The sequence below is a fragment of the Ammodytes marinus genome (genome assembly GCF_949987685.1).
Source record: "Ammodytes marinus genome assembly, chromosome: 12".
In the NCBI taxonomy this organism is placed as follows: Eukaryota; Metazoa; Chordata; class Actinopteri; order Uranoscopiformes; family Ammodytidae; genus Ammodytes; species Ammodytes marinus.
Genome location: NC_137216.1, coordinates 5,782,509 through 5,802,674, shown reverse-complemented (window position 1 = coordinate 5,802,674; position 20,166 = coordinate 5,782,509). Strand labels below are relative to the sequence as shown.

General features: G+C 41.4%; 1 protein-coding gene across 6 annotated transcripts in view; it reads right to left on the bottom strand.

Annotated features, from left to right (window-relative positions):
- Positions 1 to 20,166, bottom strand: part of adarb1b (adenosine deaminase RNA specific B1b) — a 109,809-nt gene that overhangs the window by 24,100 nt on the left and 65,543 nt on the right. For 2 of the 6 annotated variants that reach the window (XM_080038225.1, XM_080038227.1), the window contains one exon: positions 13,903 to 13,938. Coding sequence is in view for 3 of the 6 variants with exons in the window: in XM_080038222.1 (XP_079894348.1) it covers positions 12,696 to 12,795 (100 nt within the window). In the remaining 3 variants the exon portion in view is untranslated. Of the gene's footprint in view, positions 1 to 12,695; positions 12,983 to 13,902; positions 13,939 to 19,633; positions 19,645 to 19,794; positions 19,883 to 20,166 lie in introns of those variants that run through there. The other 4 variants (XM_080038222.1, XM_080038224.1, XM_080038223.1 and 1 more) reach the window with 3 other exon arrangements.

Genomic DNA, 20,166 nt, shown 5'->3' with positions numbered 1-20,166 from the left:
CAATAAATAATAAAAATAAAAACACAACATATGGCAACCTGTATTTCACTTGCGATTCACTGGCAAAAGTGATGCTTTAACTTAAAAAAATGATTTTGATAATAAGTTACTGCCCATCATTGTCCATATCTATTAATGATATTTTCCATAAAAATAGTAAAACACAGTGTAAAAATCTCAGAGTTCAACGTGAGATCCTTTTAGTTTACTGGCATACAAACTTTTGCACTTTTAATGTCTCACAAATGGATACGAAGCTCGACTGAATTACTACAAGGCTATTGTGAGGGACTTGCATTTTCCCCAAAACATGAACATTTGTCAAAAGTGAAAAACAAAGAACTGCAAGGCTGGAGAAGTGTGGAAACAGAAGTGAATCTGTCTTTTATTGTGCTCCAGACTTTAATACCTTGACAGTCGCTCGTTTATCATCATAGACCGCTGATGGTGAGAGAAGGGAAAAGTGGAGAAAAAGCAGCGGCAGAGAGTATCAATTTGAATTTTTTATTTGATGGGTTTTATGGGAGATTGCATTTCAGAAGGCTGGCAGAGTCAAGGTTCAAGGAAGAATGAGAGAGCGAGAGAGAGAGAGAGGCTAAGTCATAAAGGCCAGGCCAGAAAATAATGGTGTCCCTGCACATGACGAACACACACTAACACTTTTGTTTGCAACATTCAATATAGGCTGCCCCTTACCATTATGTGCCTCATAAGAAACGGCGTCACAAATTTTCATAATTTAGCTACAGCAAAAACACTGCTGAACAGAAACCACACACCTTTTTAATATCATACTTATGTTTCTTTCTCACAAAATTCCCTAAAACAATTTTACAAACACACACGCGCACACACACACACACATTTCTTAGTCTGGCTTCAGGTGTGGTCATAAATCATCAGAGTGAGTGGCTATGATTCCCCCTGTGCCTGCAGGGCCAGGTGGTGGGTGTTGGGAGGGGGTGGGGTTGTGTGTGTGTGTGTGATGGGTTGTGAGCAGGGCTGGAGGGCCAGCGAGGATGAGGCTGCTGCTGCTAAATAGCTGCCTTCGCTTCCTGTGTCCGTCAAGGCCAGGAAGGACGACCCACTGCTCAGCCTCCGGGCCCCGACACATAGCAGACAGCAGCCATCGGCGACACTAACACACGTAACGGTGTGAATAAATACAAAAATAAATAAAAAACACTATTAAGGTGGACGCAGCATACACTGACGACTCACCAGCTGTTACAGTCTGTATATATAAACCAAGAAACAACTAAGATAATTACCAATGCAAAACACTTGTGTCATCACGTAACATTTTAAGATAAGAACTAGTTCATCAGTTTCCTCTACCCATTTTTATTCTAATTTGCATGGCCATTTTAGCTATTTTTAATTGGACTATGTCAGCATTAACTCCATTTGAACTACCTGCCAAAAAAGAAAGTTGCCACTCAGTCTTTTCTGCTGCCGTTTGTCTGATATAGCTCTATTGCAATATATCTTGGAAAGTATTTTGTCGAGTCACGTGACCACAATCAAGCCCCTACATTAACCATGTGTGATAATTGTAACCATGACGATGAAGCTCCCCCCAACCATACCAAGGAAGCTATTTTGACCCAACGCACATTCCCAACTTGTTTTACATTTAACAATTTTAGTTTTAAATAAACCAAGGTACTTTTACTCCTATCCCAATTCCTACAGATAATTTTTCTAAACACAGAAAACATGCAAATATACACTAGCATACACAAATACAACGACTGACTTCACTGCCGACATACAATATGGATTTTTTAATATCGCCGTTTCACTGCTCTCCAACCCACCCACCTCATGCACATACATGATGCAGAGTCTATGAGTTACTCCATTCCACATCCACTCTGTTGTAAATGAGAAACACACTATGAAGACAGACACAGCTTGAGGTGGAAAATGAGGCAAGGACCAACAACTTCCACCTCCAAGGAAACCAGAGGCAAACATCTGCTTGTAATGGCTTTATATGGTGTGTTTAAAGCGGTGTTTAAAGCTAGCAGTTGCAAATGATGTGGAGTTTGACGCAATGCAAAGTGACTGCCAGGAAGATTAGTAACTGTGTGTTGTTTGTTGCCTGACTAACACAGGAAACTATTTGAAAGAGCCTGAAGCCACCCCATATACTCTCACCTGTTTGGACCAGAGTGCAGAAAAGTGCTATGAATTATTTTGCTATGTTTTTTGACTCAAACCCGAACCCTGATGCATTTTATGGCCTTTCCGGAACCACAGAGTATCAAAAAAACACTAGTTTATTTATCAGAAGAGATTCTTTTTGAGGTGAAGATATTTTTTGAGTGAAGATATTGATCGAGTGAGCTGAGTTGACCATTTGATTTATCTGTGTAGTAGGGGAGACCGGGGTAAGTAGGCACACTTTTTACTCTAGTGAGATTTGCTCATCACCTAAACATCTTTCAATAGTCATTCCTACATTAAATTGAAGCTTAAGGTGTTGGCTTGAAATGTGAACCCCTCACTTTTTCTAACTTATTGCAATAAAGAAGAAATTTACCATCTAACACATTGTGACAACCAACCCCATCAAGGGGTCGGTTGTCACACACTATGGGGTTGTTTGTCACAATGTTATCTTTATGGGAAAAATCTTAAAAAGAAGGCAATAAAGCAGAACTACATTTGAAAGTTTAATTTCATTGTCAAGTTGAAAAATAGGCCTACATAACTTTATGCATCTTAACACAAAATGAGCAAGGAATTAACAAACATTAAATCCATATTAAGACCAACCTACTGTATGTAACAACATAAAGAACAAAACAAATAGGTTTAACAATAATAGCCTACTCAACTAGGATACACACATTCACAATCTGAGTTACAGTCAGTGCGGTTACATGGCACAACTAGATTGGATTATGTATATCGAACAAGACACTCGAACGGACCGTGTCACTTGTCTGAGTATACATGGCCTTTCAGAAATCGGATAAATGTCCGATGCATGGCTGTCTCCACTATGCTAGGTGGCGCTGTAGCCCTTTCAACCATGCTTTCAACAAGTGGTTTTAGAGCCACGTCCGCTTCTTTTCCGTCAATAACCCATGGTGTAGCCTATCACGCGCAGGCACACAAGCACAGAACGAGAAGTCCGATATGCGATATCCGATCCCTGTATACATGCAGAGAGAAAGCCGACAATGAACGAATTATCTAGGTGTTCTTATCCGACTTCTCTTGTCCGTTATTGTGCCGATTTGTGTCCGAAGTAGGTGTTTACATGCAGTTTAAAAGTCCTGTTGAGGTCTTATTCGTTTAGTTATCAGATTATGAGTCTGCATGTAAACGCACTGAGTGATAGCAAATGCAGGGTCTGCTCACTCTCTAACTAAGCAGAGATTGTGTGCCCACTGGTTGCACATACAACACTTCTCCCTTACCTCCCCTGAACGGGTGCTGGAGAACGTTTCCATACAAACCAAACACAAACTATCCTCTTCATCTGATGAAGATTCCTCCTCCTGTCTCTTTCCCTTCTGTTTCTTCTTCCCCAGCTGGGGTGGAGTGCACTGGGGTGCAATAGCCTTGGCAACTGGTCTAGTTTGGGATGCACTGGGTCGTTTTGATTTTGTTGCCCTTTTTCTGTTTTGCATGCTAGCTGCCTTTCCTACTCAATTCTCTCCTTCTCTGGGGTGTCAGTGAGGATACAGCTTGACATTTTCTTTTGTTATTCCTTTCCTGGCTGCACCCTTTGGATAACATGTGACAACCAACCCCCCAAAAAATGTGATGACCAACCCCAACTGGAATGTATTGCTAGCATCAAGGCCAACAACCATCTGACAACTAATTAGCTTGCTAAAAACAATCTAAACTATAGCTTACCCTTCACACTTTTTTAGGGTAACAAGTGTTTTGTTATAAACCCATTGTGTAAAAGCCTAGAATAAAAATACTGAGGAGCTAAATATTTTCAATTTGACATGAAAAACACGAACAGTCCTCTCACCTCAAATGCAGCAGTCTAACTCCAAGGAAGACTATGTAGGTGACCTCTGATCCCAGTTGTGGATATTTACATACCAAAATTTAACAGACAGCGCATTCTGGTTCCGAGATATAACGATTGTGACAACCTACCCGTGTGACAAATTACCCCGTTCTCCCCTATCTGGAGAGAGTAACATACGTGAAACTCGTAAATGTAGCCCAAAAATCATTTTGATCCGTTTTTTTTTAAACTGTCCATTGTAACAATGTTACAGGAAGGCAAAACTAAAATCAGTTGATTACTTCCTATATAGCTAGATAAGTTACAACCATGAAAAGTATAGTGACAGACAAGTAGCAGAGCTTAGATGAGATTTAGGAGCTCTACTATCTACATTTTTGACACAATCGTAAATGAGTAAAGATAAGTAAAGATTCAAGCTGCCAATGACAAAAACTGACACTGCAGAGAGAAATCATGGGTGGCAATTGCCGCAGCATCTCTAATTCAGATTTAACAAATGGAGGAAAGCCTTAATCGACCAATCGAGGTCCAGTGTTAAATGTGTCTCATCGAATTAAACTAATGCTGCGAGTTTCAATTGCCAGTGGGAAAACAACCTGTTTGCCGGTAGGGATAGTTGGAAGAGAATGCCAACAGGATAGCTGCAGGTGGTGACAGAGTAAAGAGAGGAGAGGAGAAATGGATCGAACCAGTCCGAGTCCAAAATGAGGAATCGACGATGAGGGGGAGGAGGAGATGAAAGGAAAGAAAAAAAGGAGGGGGCAAAAGAAAAGGGAAAGAAAGTGGACAGAGACAAATGGCCACGGGAAATGGCCGATGCAGGAGAGTCCGCCTATGTGAGACAGTCCTCTCAGCAGCCCCTAACACAGACTGATAGGCCCACCGGGATGCGCTAGCACTCCAATCCATTCCTGTCTGATTCTTCCCTTACTCGGGAAAGAAAAGAAAATCACATTTAAAAGCCATATTCAGGCCTGTCTTACTCACAACGATGTGGCATTGGGACAAGGTGATGTTACAGAAAGCCAGAAAGCTGTAGTAGGCCCATTTGTTATTCAACAAGAGGAGTTTCATTATATTAATTAAAGTTATATTACAAATTGAGCAGCTGACATGTGAATTGAAGTTATTAAAAGGAGCATTTAAAAATCTTGTTTCCGCATGGGATATTGTCTCTTGAATAAAAGAACCATGAGGGAAAAACGTGCTTTTTAGTGGCAAATGACCATGTATCAAACATGTTTAGTGCCATTTGGCGCCTTTATGAAAAGAGAAGCACAGAAAGTAGACATTGCTGGGTCCTTATTTATTTGACTTCTTCAGCTTCCACTCCAAAGGCTCCATTCAACATTTGGATTTAGTTCAGGTCTTACATTTAACCAAACCTGAGGCTGTTTGCATTGACCGCACAAGATTAGATCCGTAAACCATAACACATCCAATGTGCTAAAACTTTCTTTCGATTTTGACTCCTTTCTTTACTTCTTAAAAGCATGCATTTGACCATACGGTGTGCCACAAAGTTCCAGAAACGTTCAGATGTTAACTATCTATTTGTAGCAAAGGCGTGCAGGGATCTTCCTTTTAAAGGACGAAAAGTCTACAGATGGGCGAACAGACACGGCAATGATACTTAACAGTTGGGAAAGGTAGATGGCGAATTAGAACATAAAGACAGAGAGGGGATACAAGGAGGAATACGGGGGATCATTGTTAACTGTCCATGTATGCGGTTTAGGTAACTGAGTGCTACTGTCACCATCCCACAATCCCATTACTTTAGCCAATAAAGCTTTGGCAGTCCAGTGATTACCTCAAGAAACTGGAGAGGGGAAGAATCTTAATAGAAATGGGGATCAGCATTTTTTTTCTTCTGGGTGAAGTAAAAACCTTCACCTCCCTCTCTCTCTCTCCCTCTCTCCCTCCCTCCTTCTTTCGCCTCCTAAGGTGATGTCTCCGGGCACTGACCAGGTAATGCACCGTAATGGAGTACACGTGTGGCGCCGGTGGCCTAATAGAGAAGGGTCGTGGCAGGAAGGGGAGTACCTGTCGTGATGCCTGATTGAAACTGATGGACCAAGGTAAGGGGGCCACAGAGTACTGCCAACCAAACATGGCCACCCCCTGTCTCATCAAATAGACACACAGTATCACAAGCACATACACACACACCCTAACCTCAGAGTCCATTATTCAATTTAGTCTTTCTAATGACCAGTGAATTATGCTGCCAGAGTCGATTTGCCTTCAATGCACTATACTGCTGGACATTTACGCCGCTTTTTCTCCACTTTGCATATTAAGAGGCAGCCATTCAGACGGTGACATCCAATAAGCCTGGTCCAATCAGTGAATTCGGTTGAGGAAGGCATCCGAGACAATGAACACTTGTGGGTAATGTAGTACGATTTAGAAGTACGCTGTATCCCCTGAGACTACATTTAGAACAAATGGTCAACATGTTTCCTACCTTTGATTTTTAGATCATTAACTGTAATGCCCTCACAAGAAACAGTAAACCGGTAAACACTGGTGCTAATGGCCACCGTTGTTTCAGGTAATTGAGAAAATCTGGACACCTGCATGGTATATTTGATGTTTGCTATAGGCAGTTAGGATTTTTTTTTTTTAATCTATCAATTATGTCCTCAGTTTTTACTCCAAAATACTCCAGTAAACACATCAGTAAACATTTGCAGCAAAATGGCGGATAACTTTTTAGCCAGTTCCTACTGATGCTGACTGGGTATTATTCCTAAATTCTGGCATACTGTGCTTAATGTCGCATGACATCTGACAGCAACAAAGCTGCAATGCACCCGAACAGCATTCAATAGTACACACAGATATCTAGACTTGCCATGAGGACCGAAACCAACATATTGGTTTAACTTTTGATGAGAACATAATCAAGCTGCAATTAAGACACATTTTAGGACGGCTGTCCATTCTAAGTGCTACATCCTTTTCCTTTTGATTACAACCTGCCTAAGCCCACCAACCAAAGGTGGTATCTGGTCAATGCCATTACATCTAGTTCACCCCACCAAGTTGGTCTCTCATACACTCGTGCTCTGTGCAGTGAAAACTGTCCCTCTATTCTGTAAGATTCCTAACGTGCAGGTATCAGGTTTAATTCTAATAAAACTCCTCTACTTTTGCTTTCTTCCATCTATCTTTTCAAGGTTGTTGGGTGGCTGCCTCTCCTCTTTTCACAAGGAGCTGTAAAATCTTTTTGACAGCTCTGATTTATGACACAGCATAGGCATTGAGCGCCTGTGGGGCTGGGGGGGGGGGGGGGGAAGTACGTTTGAAAGTGTGTGAATGGGTGGTGTGTACGAGTGGGAATGGAAAGGAACACTACCGCTGTGCTCAATGTTCAAGCACACAGGTAGGGGACTCCCAAAATTCCCATGGGCAGACAAATACCCAGACACAGACACCATCAACAGAGGTAACATTAATATAACAGAGCATAGTACGTATAACGCAAAAACAGCTGTGTCAGCTTGAAAGCCAACACCGGCTTGAAACATTCAATGCCATATAGCGTTAATGTCTTATGATTGAATGAACCTCAACAGTGCCCTACATTGCTTTTAATATTATTTCATTCCTTGGAAATGTTTCTTATGGGCTAAAGAGCTTTGTCTTCTTTGCAGTTGTGCTGTTGGGGAAAACCAGACAAAAGCCACTATGTAATGTAGCTAATGCCTTATAGTTTGAGGATATTCGAAAGAGCCTTGGAAAGAGACACAAAGAGATGCGGGTGTGTGCATGCATGGCTAACTTTTTCAATGCGGCAGTGGACTTTTGCAATTGGACATTGTTTTTTTTATCAGTTATTATTTCCCCTCTGCCTTCCTCTGTCCATTTAACCCCCCCCCCCCACACACACACACACACAATCTTCTCACTGTCCTCCTGTTCTCCTCGCCTGGGTACCCATGGTGCTCACGGCTGACAACGTTTGTCACATCCAAGGCCGGGTGAGACACACAGGAATACTGCTCTGGAGATGTGTGCTCATACTTGAATGTGTTTGTGTGTGTGAGGAGGACGTCTGAAAATAAATGTGCCAGGATGTGACTGCATCCATGTAGATTTGTGTGGGCCAGTGTCTGTGGCACTGTCATCTAGGAGTTAAATGTTAAACCATGGGCCTTTGGTATGGGTACGGTTGATGGACAGTAGTGAGAGGACAAGGTGAGGGACCCCTGCTAGATGAAGAAGGTTGTGACAGCTGACAGAGGGAGAGAGAAAGTGTTCATACATCCTATGAGGACGGATGTCATTACTATGTGGGAGGGGGCGAGGACGGGGGAGGACAGGTACAGTCCGAGACAGACTAGGAGAAAAGTCTACACTATACTAAGAAAACAACAACAATTTGAACTTTGTGTGGTTAGATTCTCAAGTTTCAAATGGATCTTTTCTCTGTATTGGTGGCAAAGGTTTCCACATACCACATGTGTTTGGGAAAATCGAATTTTCTTCCTTACGAGTCCGGTTCCATAACTTCAAAAGAAATTCTGCTCAAATCTCTGACATGAAATCTGCAATATAACCTGGCAGCTGCAAACAGCAAAACATTTCTTTGTTTGAATCCATCGGAAATCTATGAATTTAAAACAATGCAGTTAATATCTCTGTGGCGCTGAAGGGAGCCGACATAAATCCCTGCATACATCTCCAGAGCCGGGGTGTGTGTCTCTCAAGACAGCTAAACGCACCACGGCGGTTTGTGCAATCTCCCTACAATGTTGTTTTTTCTTCATCCCCCCTTTGTCAGTCTGTTACGGTCATTAGCGGCATGCTAATCAAGGCTAATTATATTGAGACAGGCAGACACAACTCATTTCTTATCGTGACAGAGTGCTGCCGTGTTTGCGGTGCCTGGAAATGTGGCACGACTAAATAAGGCAATGCTCCTAATCAACATTTTTTGTTGTTAGGTAAATGAATGCGACCATGTTTTACGTTTGATTTCCCATTGTGACTCTTGTCAAATGTTAATCGCTTTTTCAGAGGCTGTAAATCAGTGTCTGGGGTCTACATGCAGCAGTTTAGATTATTCAGAAGGGGAAAGGAAACAGCTAAATCAATTCAGACGCTGTATTTAGCATTATGTCCTTTTAGTGCATATGGTAATCACAATGTCTAGATCATTAAAAATCAACCAGTGTATGGAAATATTATTAAGGGAATAAGGGAGAATTGTAATTGAAGTCAAGGAAAGTGGAGAAAGAGCAGGAGGGTTTGGAATAAATCGAGGACAGAAACATGTTGTTTGCGAGGGAGGAAGGATGTAAGGTTATTTAGAAAAGGGAAAATGCAGCCAATGTCTCTTGCAAGGCAATGGATTGTAAGCTTCAGAGAGTGCAGAGCCCCCCCCCCCCCCTCTCCCCTTCCCCATTCAAGTTACAAAAGCTAATTTTTGAGATTTTGCTGGCATGGCAGAAAAAGGCCTCTGTTCCCTATTTTCCATATTTCATATACGGCCCATTGGAAAGCATCGTCTACTGCGAGTGTCATGGCTTGGCACATTTATGAGAGATGCATTGGAGAACTTATCACTCGGAAGATATGCTTCAATTCAGCATATTGAAAGTGACTATGTACTGTATGGTAATTCACTTATTATATTATAATCATCCATATGTATATGCCATTAATATAAGCTCCTACACTTACAACTAAAAGTTTGTTTTACAGAGATGCAGGCTGAACTACACATAACAATATTAATTATAATACATTTCATTTACATGCACATTTGTATTTACAATGAATGAAACTAAAGACTGAATCAAAAACCAATTTGACAAAACTTAAGACAGGGGCATTCAAAAACAGTCCAACGAAGGCGATAAAATGACATTCCACTGTAACATTACAATGCAGTCAGTGTTTTTCCCCCTCACTGTGTACATGTTGACTCGTCATAGAAGGTCACGGTGTTTCTCATAACATTATTGACAGCTCTGGCCTTTTTCAAGTGTCCCAGTCAGCCGAGAAGGAGGGACAGTGATTCAAAAAGCACAATACCAGGACCCTGAAACTCACAATTTTAAGGTATTTTATTTAAGTATTATAATATTTAATCTTTATACTTCTTATCCTCAACATGAGTAGATTTTTTTTTTTGCATTTTTCAAGCTTATTTTGACAGTACAGAGGTGAAATGGGGAGACAGGGAGAGAGGGGTGATGACCTGCAGTAAAGGTCCACGGGTCGGAGTTGAACCCCGCAGCAACGAAGGCCGGAGCCAATATGGTACGCGCTCTATCCACTACGCCACCGGAGCGCCCCAACATGAGTACATTTTTGACAGCTGTAATGACGGGTTACTTTGCTGATATAGGATATAAAAGCCAATGTCTTTTTTTTTGCTTGACTGAATGTCTCATACCCCATTCTCCAGTACGCTTTGCTGCGCCTATTGGGATTAGTCTGAATTCTTAAGACATGCTGAAACGATTAAAAGGGTTTCATTTTGTTTAAGTCAATTATCCGTTATCGGCTCAATAGCCAGGTTCTTTGGTCAAATTATTCAGGTAATTAACTGTATGTTTGAATGAAAAGTACAGCTCTTAAGAGAGAACTAAATAGCAGCTTACTGGATTACGGCTTCAGAGTAGTGTTCTCTGTGTATTATTTGTATTAATTTAGCTTTGCCAATTGGACATTGGTGAAGCATTTTGTAGCACATGAGTTGTGTTCAGGGCTGTAGTGTGGATTAGTGGTTGATGGCTCTTCTCACAGATGACCCTGGTCAACCCCTTTATTGACATATTGAAGTGTCCTTGTGGAAGACGATAACCTACACTTAATAGAATCCCCCGCCCAGTGGTACCGGCTCTGACCTCACTGAGTAGTGAACCGGGCAAAGAGATTTCCTTGAGTGTCAGTGTCACATAATTCTACTGATGATTGTCTTTAAAACAAGTACGTGACCTCATCCTCATAGCTAGCATTAGCTGCTAACCCACCAGGCACTAGAGCTAAAGCACTAAGTAACTTATCAGGAGGCTTCCAGCGCGGGGGAATTAAAGCTGACTGAGAGCAAGCTGAGCAGCATTGCTCCAAAGTCCCGCTTAGTCATCGTTTCTCTCCGTCTGGTGAAAAAGTGCCACTTTGGTTCCTGTGGCGATAAGGGAGAGTGAAAAGGCCGGAAACAGACCTGTGTAATGCTGATGGACGCAGTCAGTCTCTGAGTGAGCGGGGCTCCAGTGTGAATCGGGGGCTAAACATGCAGCCTCAGCAGCGGTGGATTTACTTGGATGAATGGAGTCGGCTGGATGCGGAGGGCGGCGGGGGTTCAGAGGGTGGCGGGTCTCAAAGCAAGTGGCTGAGACATGGCTAATACTGCCAGTGAGCTGTGGCCACCTAAGTAATTACTACCTTTGCTGTTAGGCTAATCCCCAGAGCAGAGCAGCAAACTCAGGAGGGAAAAGCTTAGAGCCTCCCCCGACATCAATGACACCGAGACACAGACCTGTCTCACTCAGGGAGAGAGAGAGAGAAAGAGTGGGCATAGAACAGACCATCTCATTCATCAGTCTTAACTAGTAGATTAATATTTCTGATCCTTAAAACAATACACTTTCTTAAAGGAGGGCAAAGCAGGACACAAACTTATAAAAGTGTCTCTTGAATCAAAACAGACTTAGTAGCCTATATCGCTCCAGATTTAGACTTTTTTTTGGAGTGTTTGCCTTTCATGAAGCAAAGGATGCAGAATCAAAATACGTAACTGAAATATGAATCCAGGCATATTTGTAATGTGATTTCTCTTAGATTTACTTTTTTTTCAATACATATGCTGAGAGTCAGAGTTTTTAAATGTTTTCGGGTGGTGCACCAAGGTGCCAAAGACTCATAGTCACTGTAAACTGTAAGCCAAAAAATCTTCAAAAAGAAAAGAATATTTTCTGATGGGGTCTACAATTTGTCTAAGTCTGAAATGTAAGGACAAATTACAGTAAAACAGGTCTATTCATTTTTTTCCCCTTAAAAGGTAATAAGAAAAAAACGAAATGCTTTATGCTTTGATTATATGTGCGAATACACATGTAATTCATATGGTCAAAGATTTGGTGAATTTTGTGTAATTGAAATTAAGGTCTTTATTATATTTATCTAAGTCCCCCATTCCCCCAAACCTCAGCCCCAGACAATATAAATGTATATGAGGGGGAAAACTAGGGTAAATCTGATTCAGAATTTCAAAATACCACATTTATTATGAATATTATTTATTATGAATAAAATAATGTAAAAAATCTTATTTTGATTTGACATTTACTGGGGTCAATTACATCCTTGTCTGTAACGATTGTATTTTTTAGACATTCATGTGTGATATCATGCGAGCGTAATTTTGACAAGACACATTTTTTGATGGAAGTGAAGTACATTTTTCTCGTAAAATAAATACAACTTCGAGTGAAACTTTTCCACACATAACCCATTAAAGAAAAAAGAAAATATGCTTCACCGTTTGAAGTGTCTAAAGTTAATTTAAAAAAAGAAAATGTTGGTTTCATAACCACACAAAAACATACTGTGAAGAATGAATAGCTTTTTAAACTCTAAAGGCACACTCAATAGAACCAAGACCATGTCTATAACAAGCCAGCTCAGTGTCACTGTGTGAATATGAGCTGCTGCAGCGAGGGGTTACCTTTGCGTTCCGAGCGTTTCTTGCGCCTCCTCTTGAACCTGCGTCGGATCAGGCAATAATAGGAACCCAGATTCTGTGCGCCGTTGGTAAGAAGGGCCATGGCTTGGTCAGCACTTACAATGTCGTAAAAATTAGCTCAAGAAGCTCTCCAACAGCACTACGCTAACCTTGACTTAATACGACTTCAGCTGTTCGGATCTCACTGTGAACACATGCACGTGGTCTACCCGTCCTTGACTTCTGACTGGGCTATCTAAACACAAGCTGAATGATACTCAGAACGTCCCAACTCCAAACACCTGCAGCGTTTCTTTGGTTCTACTTTGGTCCTTGCCTTTGTATCCCAACTCTCTGTCCCTCCCTCCCTCCCTTTACTCCTCCTGTCGCCGTTTCTCTCCTCTGTTGACTCCATCTCTGCCCAATCAGAAGTGAGGGAGAGGGGAGGCGATGGAGGAGAGTGTGAGAAAGGGGAGGGGACTAGCGGAGGAGAGAGAATCCTGTTTTCATGTGGTTGTGACTTAACACAGGGAGCACAATTGAACCCTCTACCTGTCTGAGCCAAACTCAATATATACAATATACTGTGTGTGTGTGTGTGTGTGTGTGTGTGTGTGTGTGTGTGTGTGTGTGTGTTTGTGTGTGAATATATTTAATCAGGAAATATCACATTGAGAACAAGTTCTTCTTTGCAAGTGATACCTTGATAAAGACTTCTCCAACAAGCAAATACAATGCACTCACTCATACACACACATTCAGACATGAACACGCATAACATTCAACCTTGCTTATGTCACCCTTGTGATGTTAAAATCAATTTAGACGTTCCCCCTCGTAACTTTAAGATTTTCTATTTTGTTGTGCTTGTATTTGCTCTCTACAAAAAGAAAACCCATCAGTTAAAAGTATGAGGCAACTCACACATAAACACTCTGCTGTCCTCTAGTGGTATTTCTTTGTAATTACATCTGGCATGGCACAAGACAGGATCATCCAAGTGCAAACTTTTAAACCTCCGAGGGCTCACTAAGGCTTTATATAAAATTGAGTGATGAAAGGTATGTAGGTTTTGTTGACAAATGATTTACTAAATTTCTTGATTTGGCAAATTCAACAAGAGAAGTTGTAGACAAAGACAAATAAAGAGGGAACTGTGTCTGAAATAACAGATATGGAAAAAGGGGAGAAAAGGAAAAACAACACTCACCTTTGGCTCTGTTGTGATATGTGCGATCGTAAAAACCTGACAGGGAGAGAGAGAAGATGTTCCAAGTAAGTAAGCAGCAGACGTTTTGGCAGATTGCACAATGACTGTCATGGATCTGAATGACTTGGCGCCACCAAGTGAGTGGTAAATAAATACAGAAGTCAAGTAAGACAAAAGGTACACACACTAGATTCATGCTCCATTATATTTAATAGTCATTCATTTGGAAAGCTTTCCACATCAGCTTATCCCAGCAACACAATCTGCAAATTGTTCAAAAATACTGGTGTCTCTGGCCGATAAAAGCCATTGTTTGAACTAATGGAAGACAGGTTTTTTCTACTAAGTGAAGCTGGATCTACTAATTTAGATGGAGGACAGTTTTTTTCCCCCCTTCTAAATTCCCCAGAAAAGTGAGTGTTTTCAGGGTTTACCTGTGAGCGATGCATTTGACAAACACCAGGCCCTTTTTTTTAGATATTGTTGTGGTGGTCAAAAGTTACAAAGAAATATTGAGCTCACCCAGACCAACTTTGCAAATAATCAACAAACATAATTTACTAAGATAAATAAGCTGAAGGCTAATAAAAGTTCAAGTCATCATCTGTCTCTTCACAGATTCTCTATTGGTTTTAAGTGGCCAAATTCGCCAAAAAGCGTGCTGTCATTTTGAAATTTGTGAGTAGAAAGCATATGATAAATCTGCTCAGACAAGGCAAGAAGCTTAAAGGTGAACAAATTGGAATGAGTGAAAATGTAACCAAGAGAAAGGCTTATCTGACCTATCAAGCGAGAGGGTTAAAAAAATGTGGACAGGTCCAACAAACTTGGACGAGAGATGGAAGAATCTTCATCAAAATGAAGGGAGCTACACCCGAGGAAGCCAAAATTGTGCAAATCAAAACGGAGGAGGATTTGGATCAATTCCGGAGGGACGAGGATCTGATCAACCCAAGCAGCGAGAATGAGCAAAACATCCGCTTGGATAAATGATCATGAAAGTCTGGAGTTATTAGCTAATCATTATTATCGGACCCAAATGAAATCAATGACCCAGACAATCACTTCTACACTATCGGAAAAAGAGACTGTCATTACCATACTGAGGATTAATTCATCAGATGCTTTCAAACTAATGGGAAATTGTCCATCTTTCATTTTTAATAGCAGAAGTCTCTACACAAACTTTTCACAAATTAAAGAATATCTACAGAAATTCTCCAACCAGTTCAACATCATTGCAGTGTCAGAAACATGGATTAAAGAAGGCAAAAGCATGGACTTAGAACTAAAGGGATTTAAACTGGTTTGTGTCACAATATAAGGTTTGAAATCGTAAATACAATGTGCTCTGCAATTGATAACCTGATGGAATGTGTGACTATTGAAATTCAAATGAAAGATACATGTTAATTATCAGCTGTGTGTACAGAACACCCGATTCAAAAATGGAAGACTTTATAGAATACGTGGGAGAATTACTTTCAAAGGCAAATCAAAAGAAGATGTTTATCTGTGGGGATACAAACATTGATTTACTTTAAAAAAAAATAATTCACTGACTGAAGAATTTGTAAATACACTGCATGTTATGGGACTGCAGCCGAGGTCAGCAGACAGACTGACTGTTTTGAATACTTTTGCAGATGTGTTTAGACTACTAGAGAAGAAATGGACAAAGCCATATCACTATCTGCATTGTCACAGGCAGAGAGGAAAATGGAAAGCATGTCTGTTGTACACTGGCAATGAATATTGAGACCTAAAATTGTCTGTGTATTGGAATGCATCTTCTTAAAAAACAAAAAATAAATAAAATAAAAACTGTTTTAACTGTATCAGTAGCTGTGTATCTGAGGCCCTGTTCTCACGGCAACACGAAACGGTGCAAACGCGGAAAAATTCCTGCGGTTGCACTATATCATGTCCATGAAAACAGCAAACGCAGGCATGAAACCGCAAGTTTTTGAGATCTACTCCCAGGGAGGATTTTTTGGAAAACACAACGGTTTTGGTTTCATGTGAACACCGAAAACATTTCCCCTGGTAACGCTGACGTCACGGCTCCACCCTCACGCATTGCGTTTGGAGATAAATGGGCATGCGCCGTCTTTGTAGGTCCATGTGCGCCAGTTGGAAAACAACAACAACAATGGCGGATCACCGAGCTGTATTCGCTGTGCTGTTGCTGATTTTGTTATCGCGCCTACAATCGCTCATCGTCTTGTAGTCCAGGGTCACTCTTTAAAGCAGCTCCACCTCGTCGTCGGTCCACACAAAACTGGTCGCCATGTTTGTTGTTGTTTTTCTCAGAGCTGAGAAAAATAATCGTTCTTGCGCAGGTGCACCTTTTTATTCAATTCTTACAGCCGACACCGGATGCACCGGAAATGCTATTTACAACTACCTTGTACCGCCCACTGCTGGCCTGGCATGCTTACTACATCGATTTCGTCCCGTTTCCTCTGAAAACATGTGAAGATGTCAGATAAATTGTGTCTGAACGGGGGTTTTTTTTAAAACCAAAAACAGGAAAACTGTCACGTTTTCACCGTGAGAACAGGCCCTGAATCTTTTGGCAGTGGGGCCGGGACCTGATAAGCCTTTGGCTTCTCCTGCCACCCTTCGGACAATAACACAAAGTAATATGTATAAATATGCAAAGAGAAAATTGTGTATTGTGTGTAATTGTCCGGAAGAAAAAAAAAAAAAAAAAAGTCTGGGATTTGGCTAGGCCACTCAAGGACAGCCCCACTCTAGCATTGTATTGGCTGTATGCTTTGGGTTACTATCGTGCTTAAAGGTTAACGGTCGCCCCAGTCGGAGGTTCTGTGTGCTCTAGGTCAGGTTTTCCTTTAAGAACTTCTCTGTAGTTGGCTGAATGAAGAGGTGACCAAGGGTTTCTTGGTCACCTCTCTAACTGAGGGCACCTTCACACCTGAGTTCTCTTCCAGTTTGCTTCCTTGGTTCAAACCAGATTTGAGAATGATACATTGTTTAGTCTTTTCACCAGGTTTGGTTTCTTCAAACCTATCCATTTTCCCCTGGTCCGTTGAGTTGGTGAAGCACACCAATATGCAGCGGCATACAGGCCCGCTTTAACCTGCCATTAGGCCCTGGGGCTGAGAGGTTTTGTAGGCCCCCTGAGAGGGGTTCTTACAATAAAAGTGTGTAAAAGTTTGTCTAGAGCACAAAACACATTAGTGACTGGTCCCTCTCTGAGCCAGATAACAGTACAATATTTATATTAATGAATGACCAAATAATTTTAAGGTTACTTTTACATAAACCCAAAACCGAGTCTAATGCCTTTTAATTATTATTTTTTTTAAATAACATAGTTCGTGGCCCTGCTCTTCGTAGGCCCTGGGGCGGGAGTAATAACCTGGTTGCTGAACTGCTTTACAATTGGTTAAAATTGTCATGAGGGAAATCTACAGAAAGAAACTACAGGAAGTAGATTGTCTTCCTCATCCGATAATGCATAGCGTAGCTGGCTACGGGAGCTTGTTAAGTTTATAACCTTGCCCTGATTTATGCCTCACCTCAATTATATCTTCAGATGTCTACGGAGACTTCCTTGGACTTCATGGTTTTTATCCTGACACAGTGTGTGTTGTGGGATATACAGATTTGTGATTAAACTATGCCAAATCAATTCATTTTGCCTCCAGGTGGGGTCCAAGTTCTGGATACATCTCAAGAATAATTAAAGCAAAGATTTTTGAATTGCATTAATTTGATCCAATTAAGATTACATCTACATCAGGGCTCGGAATACTTCCCAATACCACTGTCCATACTGTCCTTTCCCAGTGTTACACAGGTAAACATTTTTCATTCAATTTCCTCAATAATTATTACAATTCAAACTGTGTCTTTGGCAGCAATAAAAAGTGAAAAATGGCTCAGAGCCCACAGGATGTTCACTAAAAATAGCAGTAAATATACAGGGGGGTGTGAAAAACCAAATCCTTAAAGCTCCATAGCCTCTCTGGTGGTTACGGCAGCCGGGGATAGAGATAATAGTAAAGGAATGAGAGATGAGGAAAAGGAGGGGTAAAAGCTTGAGAGGAGTGAAGGGAATGGGAAGGAATGATGTAGAGAAAAACCCTCGGAGTGAGAACGTAAGATAAGGAACAAGGCAAATCAGGCCAGGGACATGGACATGAAGAGCTTGATGATGAAGTTAGGAAAGGTTAGATGAGGTGAGGAGTTCTGTTTTATATGAGAATAGTTTATTTATATTTTTTATATTAACGGCTGTTTTGATCCAAAGAAAAGGATCTTGAACATGTGAGGTCGTTTGGGGTCAATGAGGCTTGCTTCACTGCTGCCAAACTCTTCCACACTTCTCCCCGTTCCTCTGGCGTATATGAAAACATTTTTAATAAGCTAATTAAGAGATCTTTGAGGGTAGAGAGGATTGCAAATTAAAGTCATGAAGTTAAACTGAGCAGAAAGAGAGAGAAAAGGCAGACATATGTTCCAACAGAGAGAATGCAAAACAGCTACTCAGAAAACAGTCCAACGGAGAGAGGAAAAATAAGTAAGAAAATAAGACAGATGGTTACACAAACAAGAAGTGAGCCAGTCAAAAGATTCAGGATGAAAAAAAAGTTCTGCTACAAAGAAGCCCAAAGAGAGAGAGAGAGAGGAGATGATAAACTTAAATATACTCCAGACGCAAATTCATTCATGCTTCTGTGGGCAGGCCAACAATAACTACGGCCCGCCAAGTCTCACCACAACCGCCTTGGCTATGTGTTTTTTGTTTTGCTTTGTTTTCTGTAAGGGGGAACTAGTCCATCTCCATCCACTTCCTTTAGTATTAGAATGTATAGAATCGGTGCAAAAAAGATGCAGACATGGGAGACTGGACATTCACAGTGGATGCCCCACAGAGGCACATGTTGTTCCACAGGCAGACTCTCTCTCTCTCTCTCTCTCTTGGCATTTTCAAAACACCCTGAATGGACGAGAGGAAAACCGGCTGTGGTTACGCGGCCAGTACTTTGTGGTTATCCAATCCAAATTTTTATAGGCGTTCCAGACTCCAAATAACAACTGGGTTTCCTGGTGGCATTTTGCGATGGTTTTGAAGGAGAAAACAGGGACCATTGACAAAAACACCCTCTAAAAACAGTTTCACAGGCAAGCCATCCATACTGCGGTGAGCCCATCTGTCCGTTCATACGGTAGATGACATACTCACAGTCAACTAAAAAAATCACAAAGCTCACACAATAGACACAGTGGTAACATCTCATTGTTTCTAAAAGCTGTTCCTCTGGATTTATAACCCTTTTCCGGGAATGCAGCCGATGAACCGTGATTAAACCATGATAACACTGGCAGTGCCGATTTCACTTGATAACTTTTATTTAGCGAGAACGCGATGAAATGTACTGTAATAATGCGGCAAAACCAGCAACCACCAGCGAGAGACACTTCAAAAAGGGGTCAGCCGCCAAATATGCGACATCATTAAGGCTGCTATGTTGACATTGCTACACTAACAACGAGCAAACTACGCCTCTCAGCTGCACCAACATATGCTGATTAGCTCATGAGTATTTATAAGCATTCCTCATTAAAAAAACTGGGTACCACAAAACCAAAAAAGTTATCCAGGAGAGGCATTATTTTGAAGCGAGTGAAAACAGACTAACAAGGCGACGAAGTAAGGAAGACTTGCAGAAGAGTATGCAAACAATGACACAAACCTCACCTCAGATTGCTGGTGACATTTTTTGAGTAGAAGCTTACATTCTATCCCCACCTAAGTACAACGAAAATGTACCAGTGAGTGTCAGCTGCATGTCCAAGTAGTTATCTCAGTGCGGAAAAACCGGCAACAACAAAAACCTGTGTCCAGCGATGCTTAAATACCTGAATATGAACGCAGATGAAAAATGTCCAGGCAGGAGTGGAGTTTCATTGCCTTGTGAGGAAGTCACGTTCCTAAAGCAACACTCACTGAACCCCATCTTGTGCACAAGAGTTTGGCAAGCAGAGAGAGAGAGAGCGAGAGAGAGAGAGAGAGAGAGAGAGAGAGAGAGAGAGAGAGAGATTGTGTGTGTGAGATTAGCAGAGACGGACAGGGAGAGCCTTTGAGAGCTTTTGGGAGTTGAGAGTGAAGTGTAGTATTGTGTGTGTGTTGGTCCTATTGGGGTCTGCTTGCTGCGTGCCTCCTATCGGGTCTTTGAGACTAGTAGCTCATAGGCAGAGAGATGCACGGGGCTGCATTTAACTTGAAGAGGA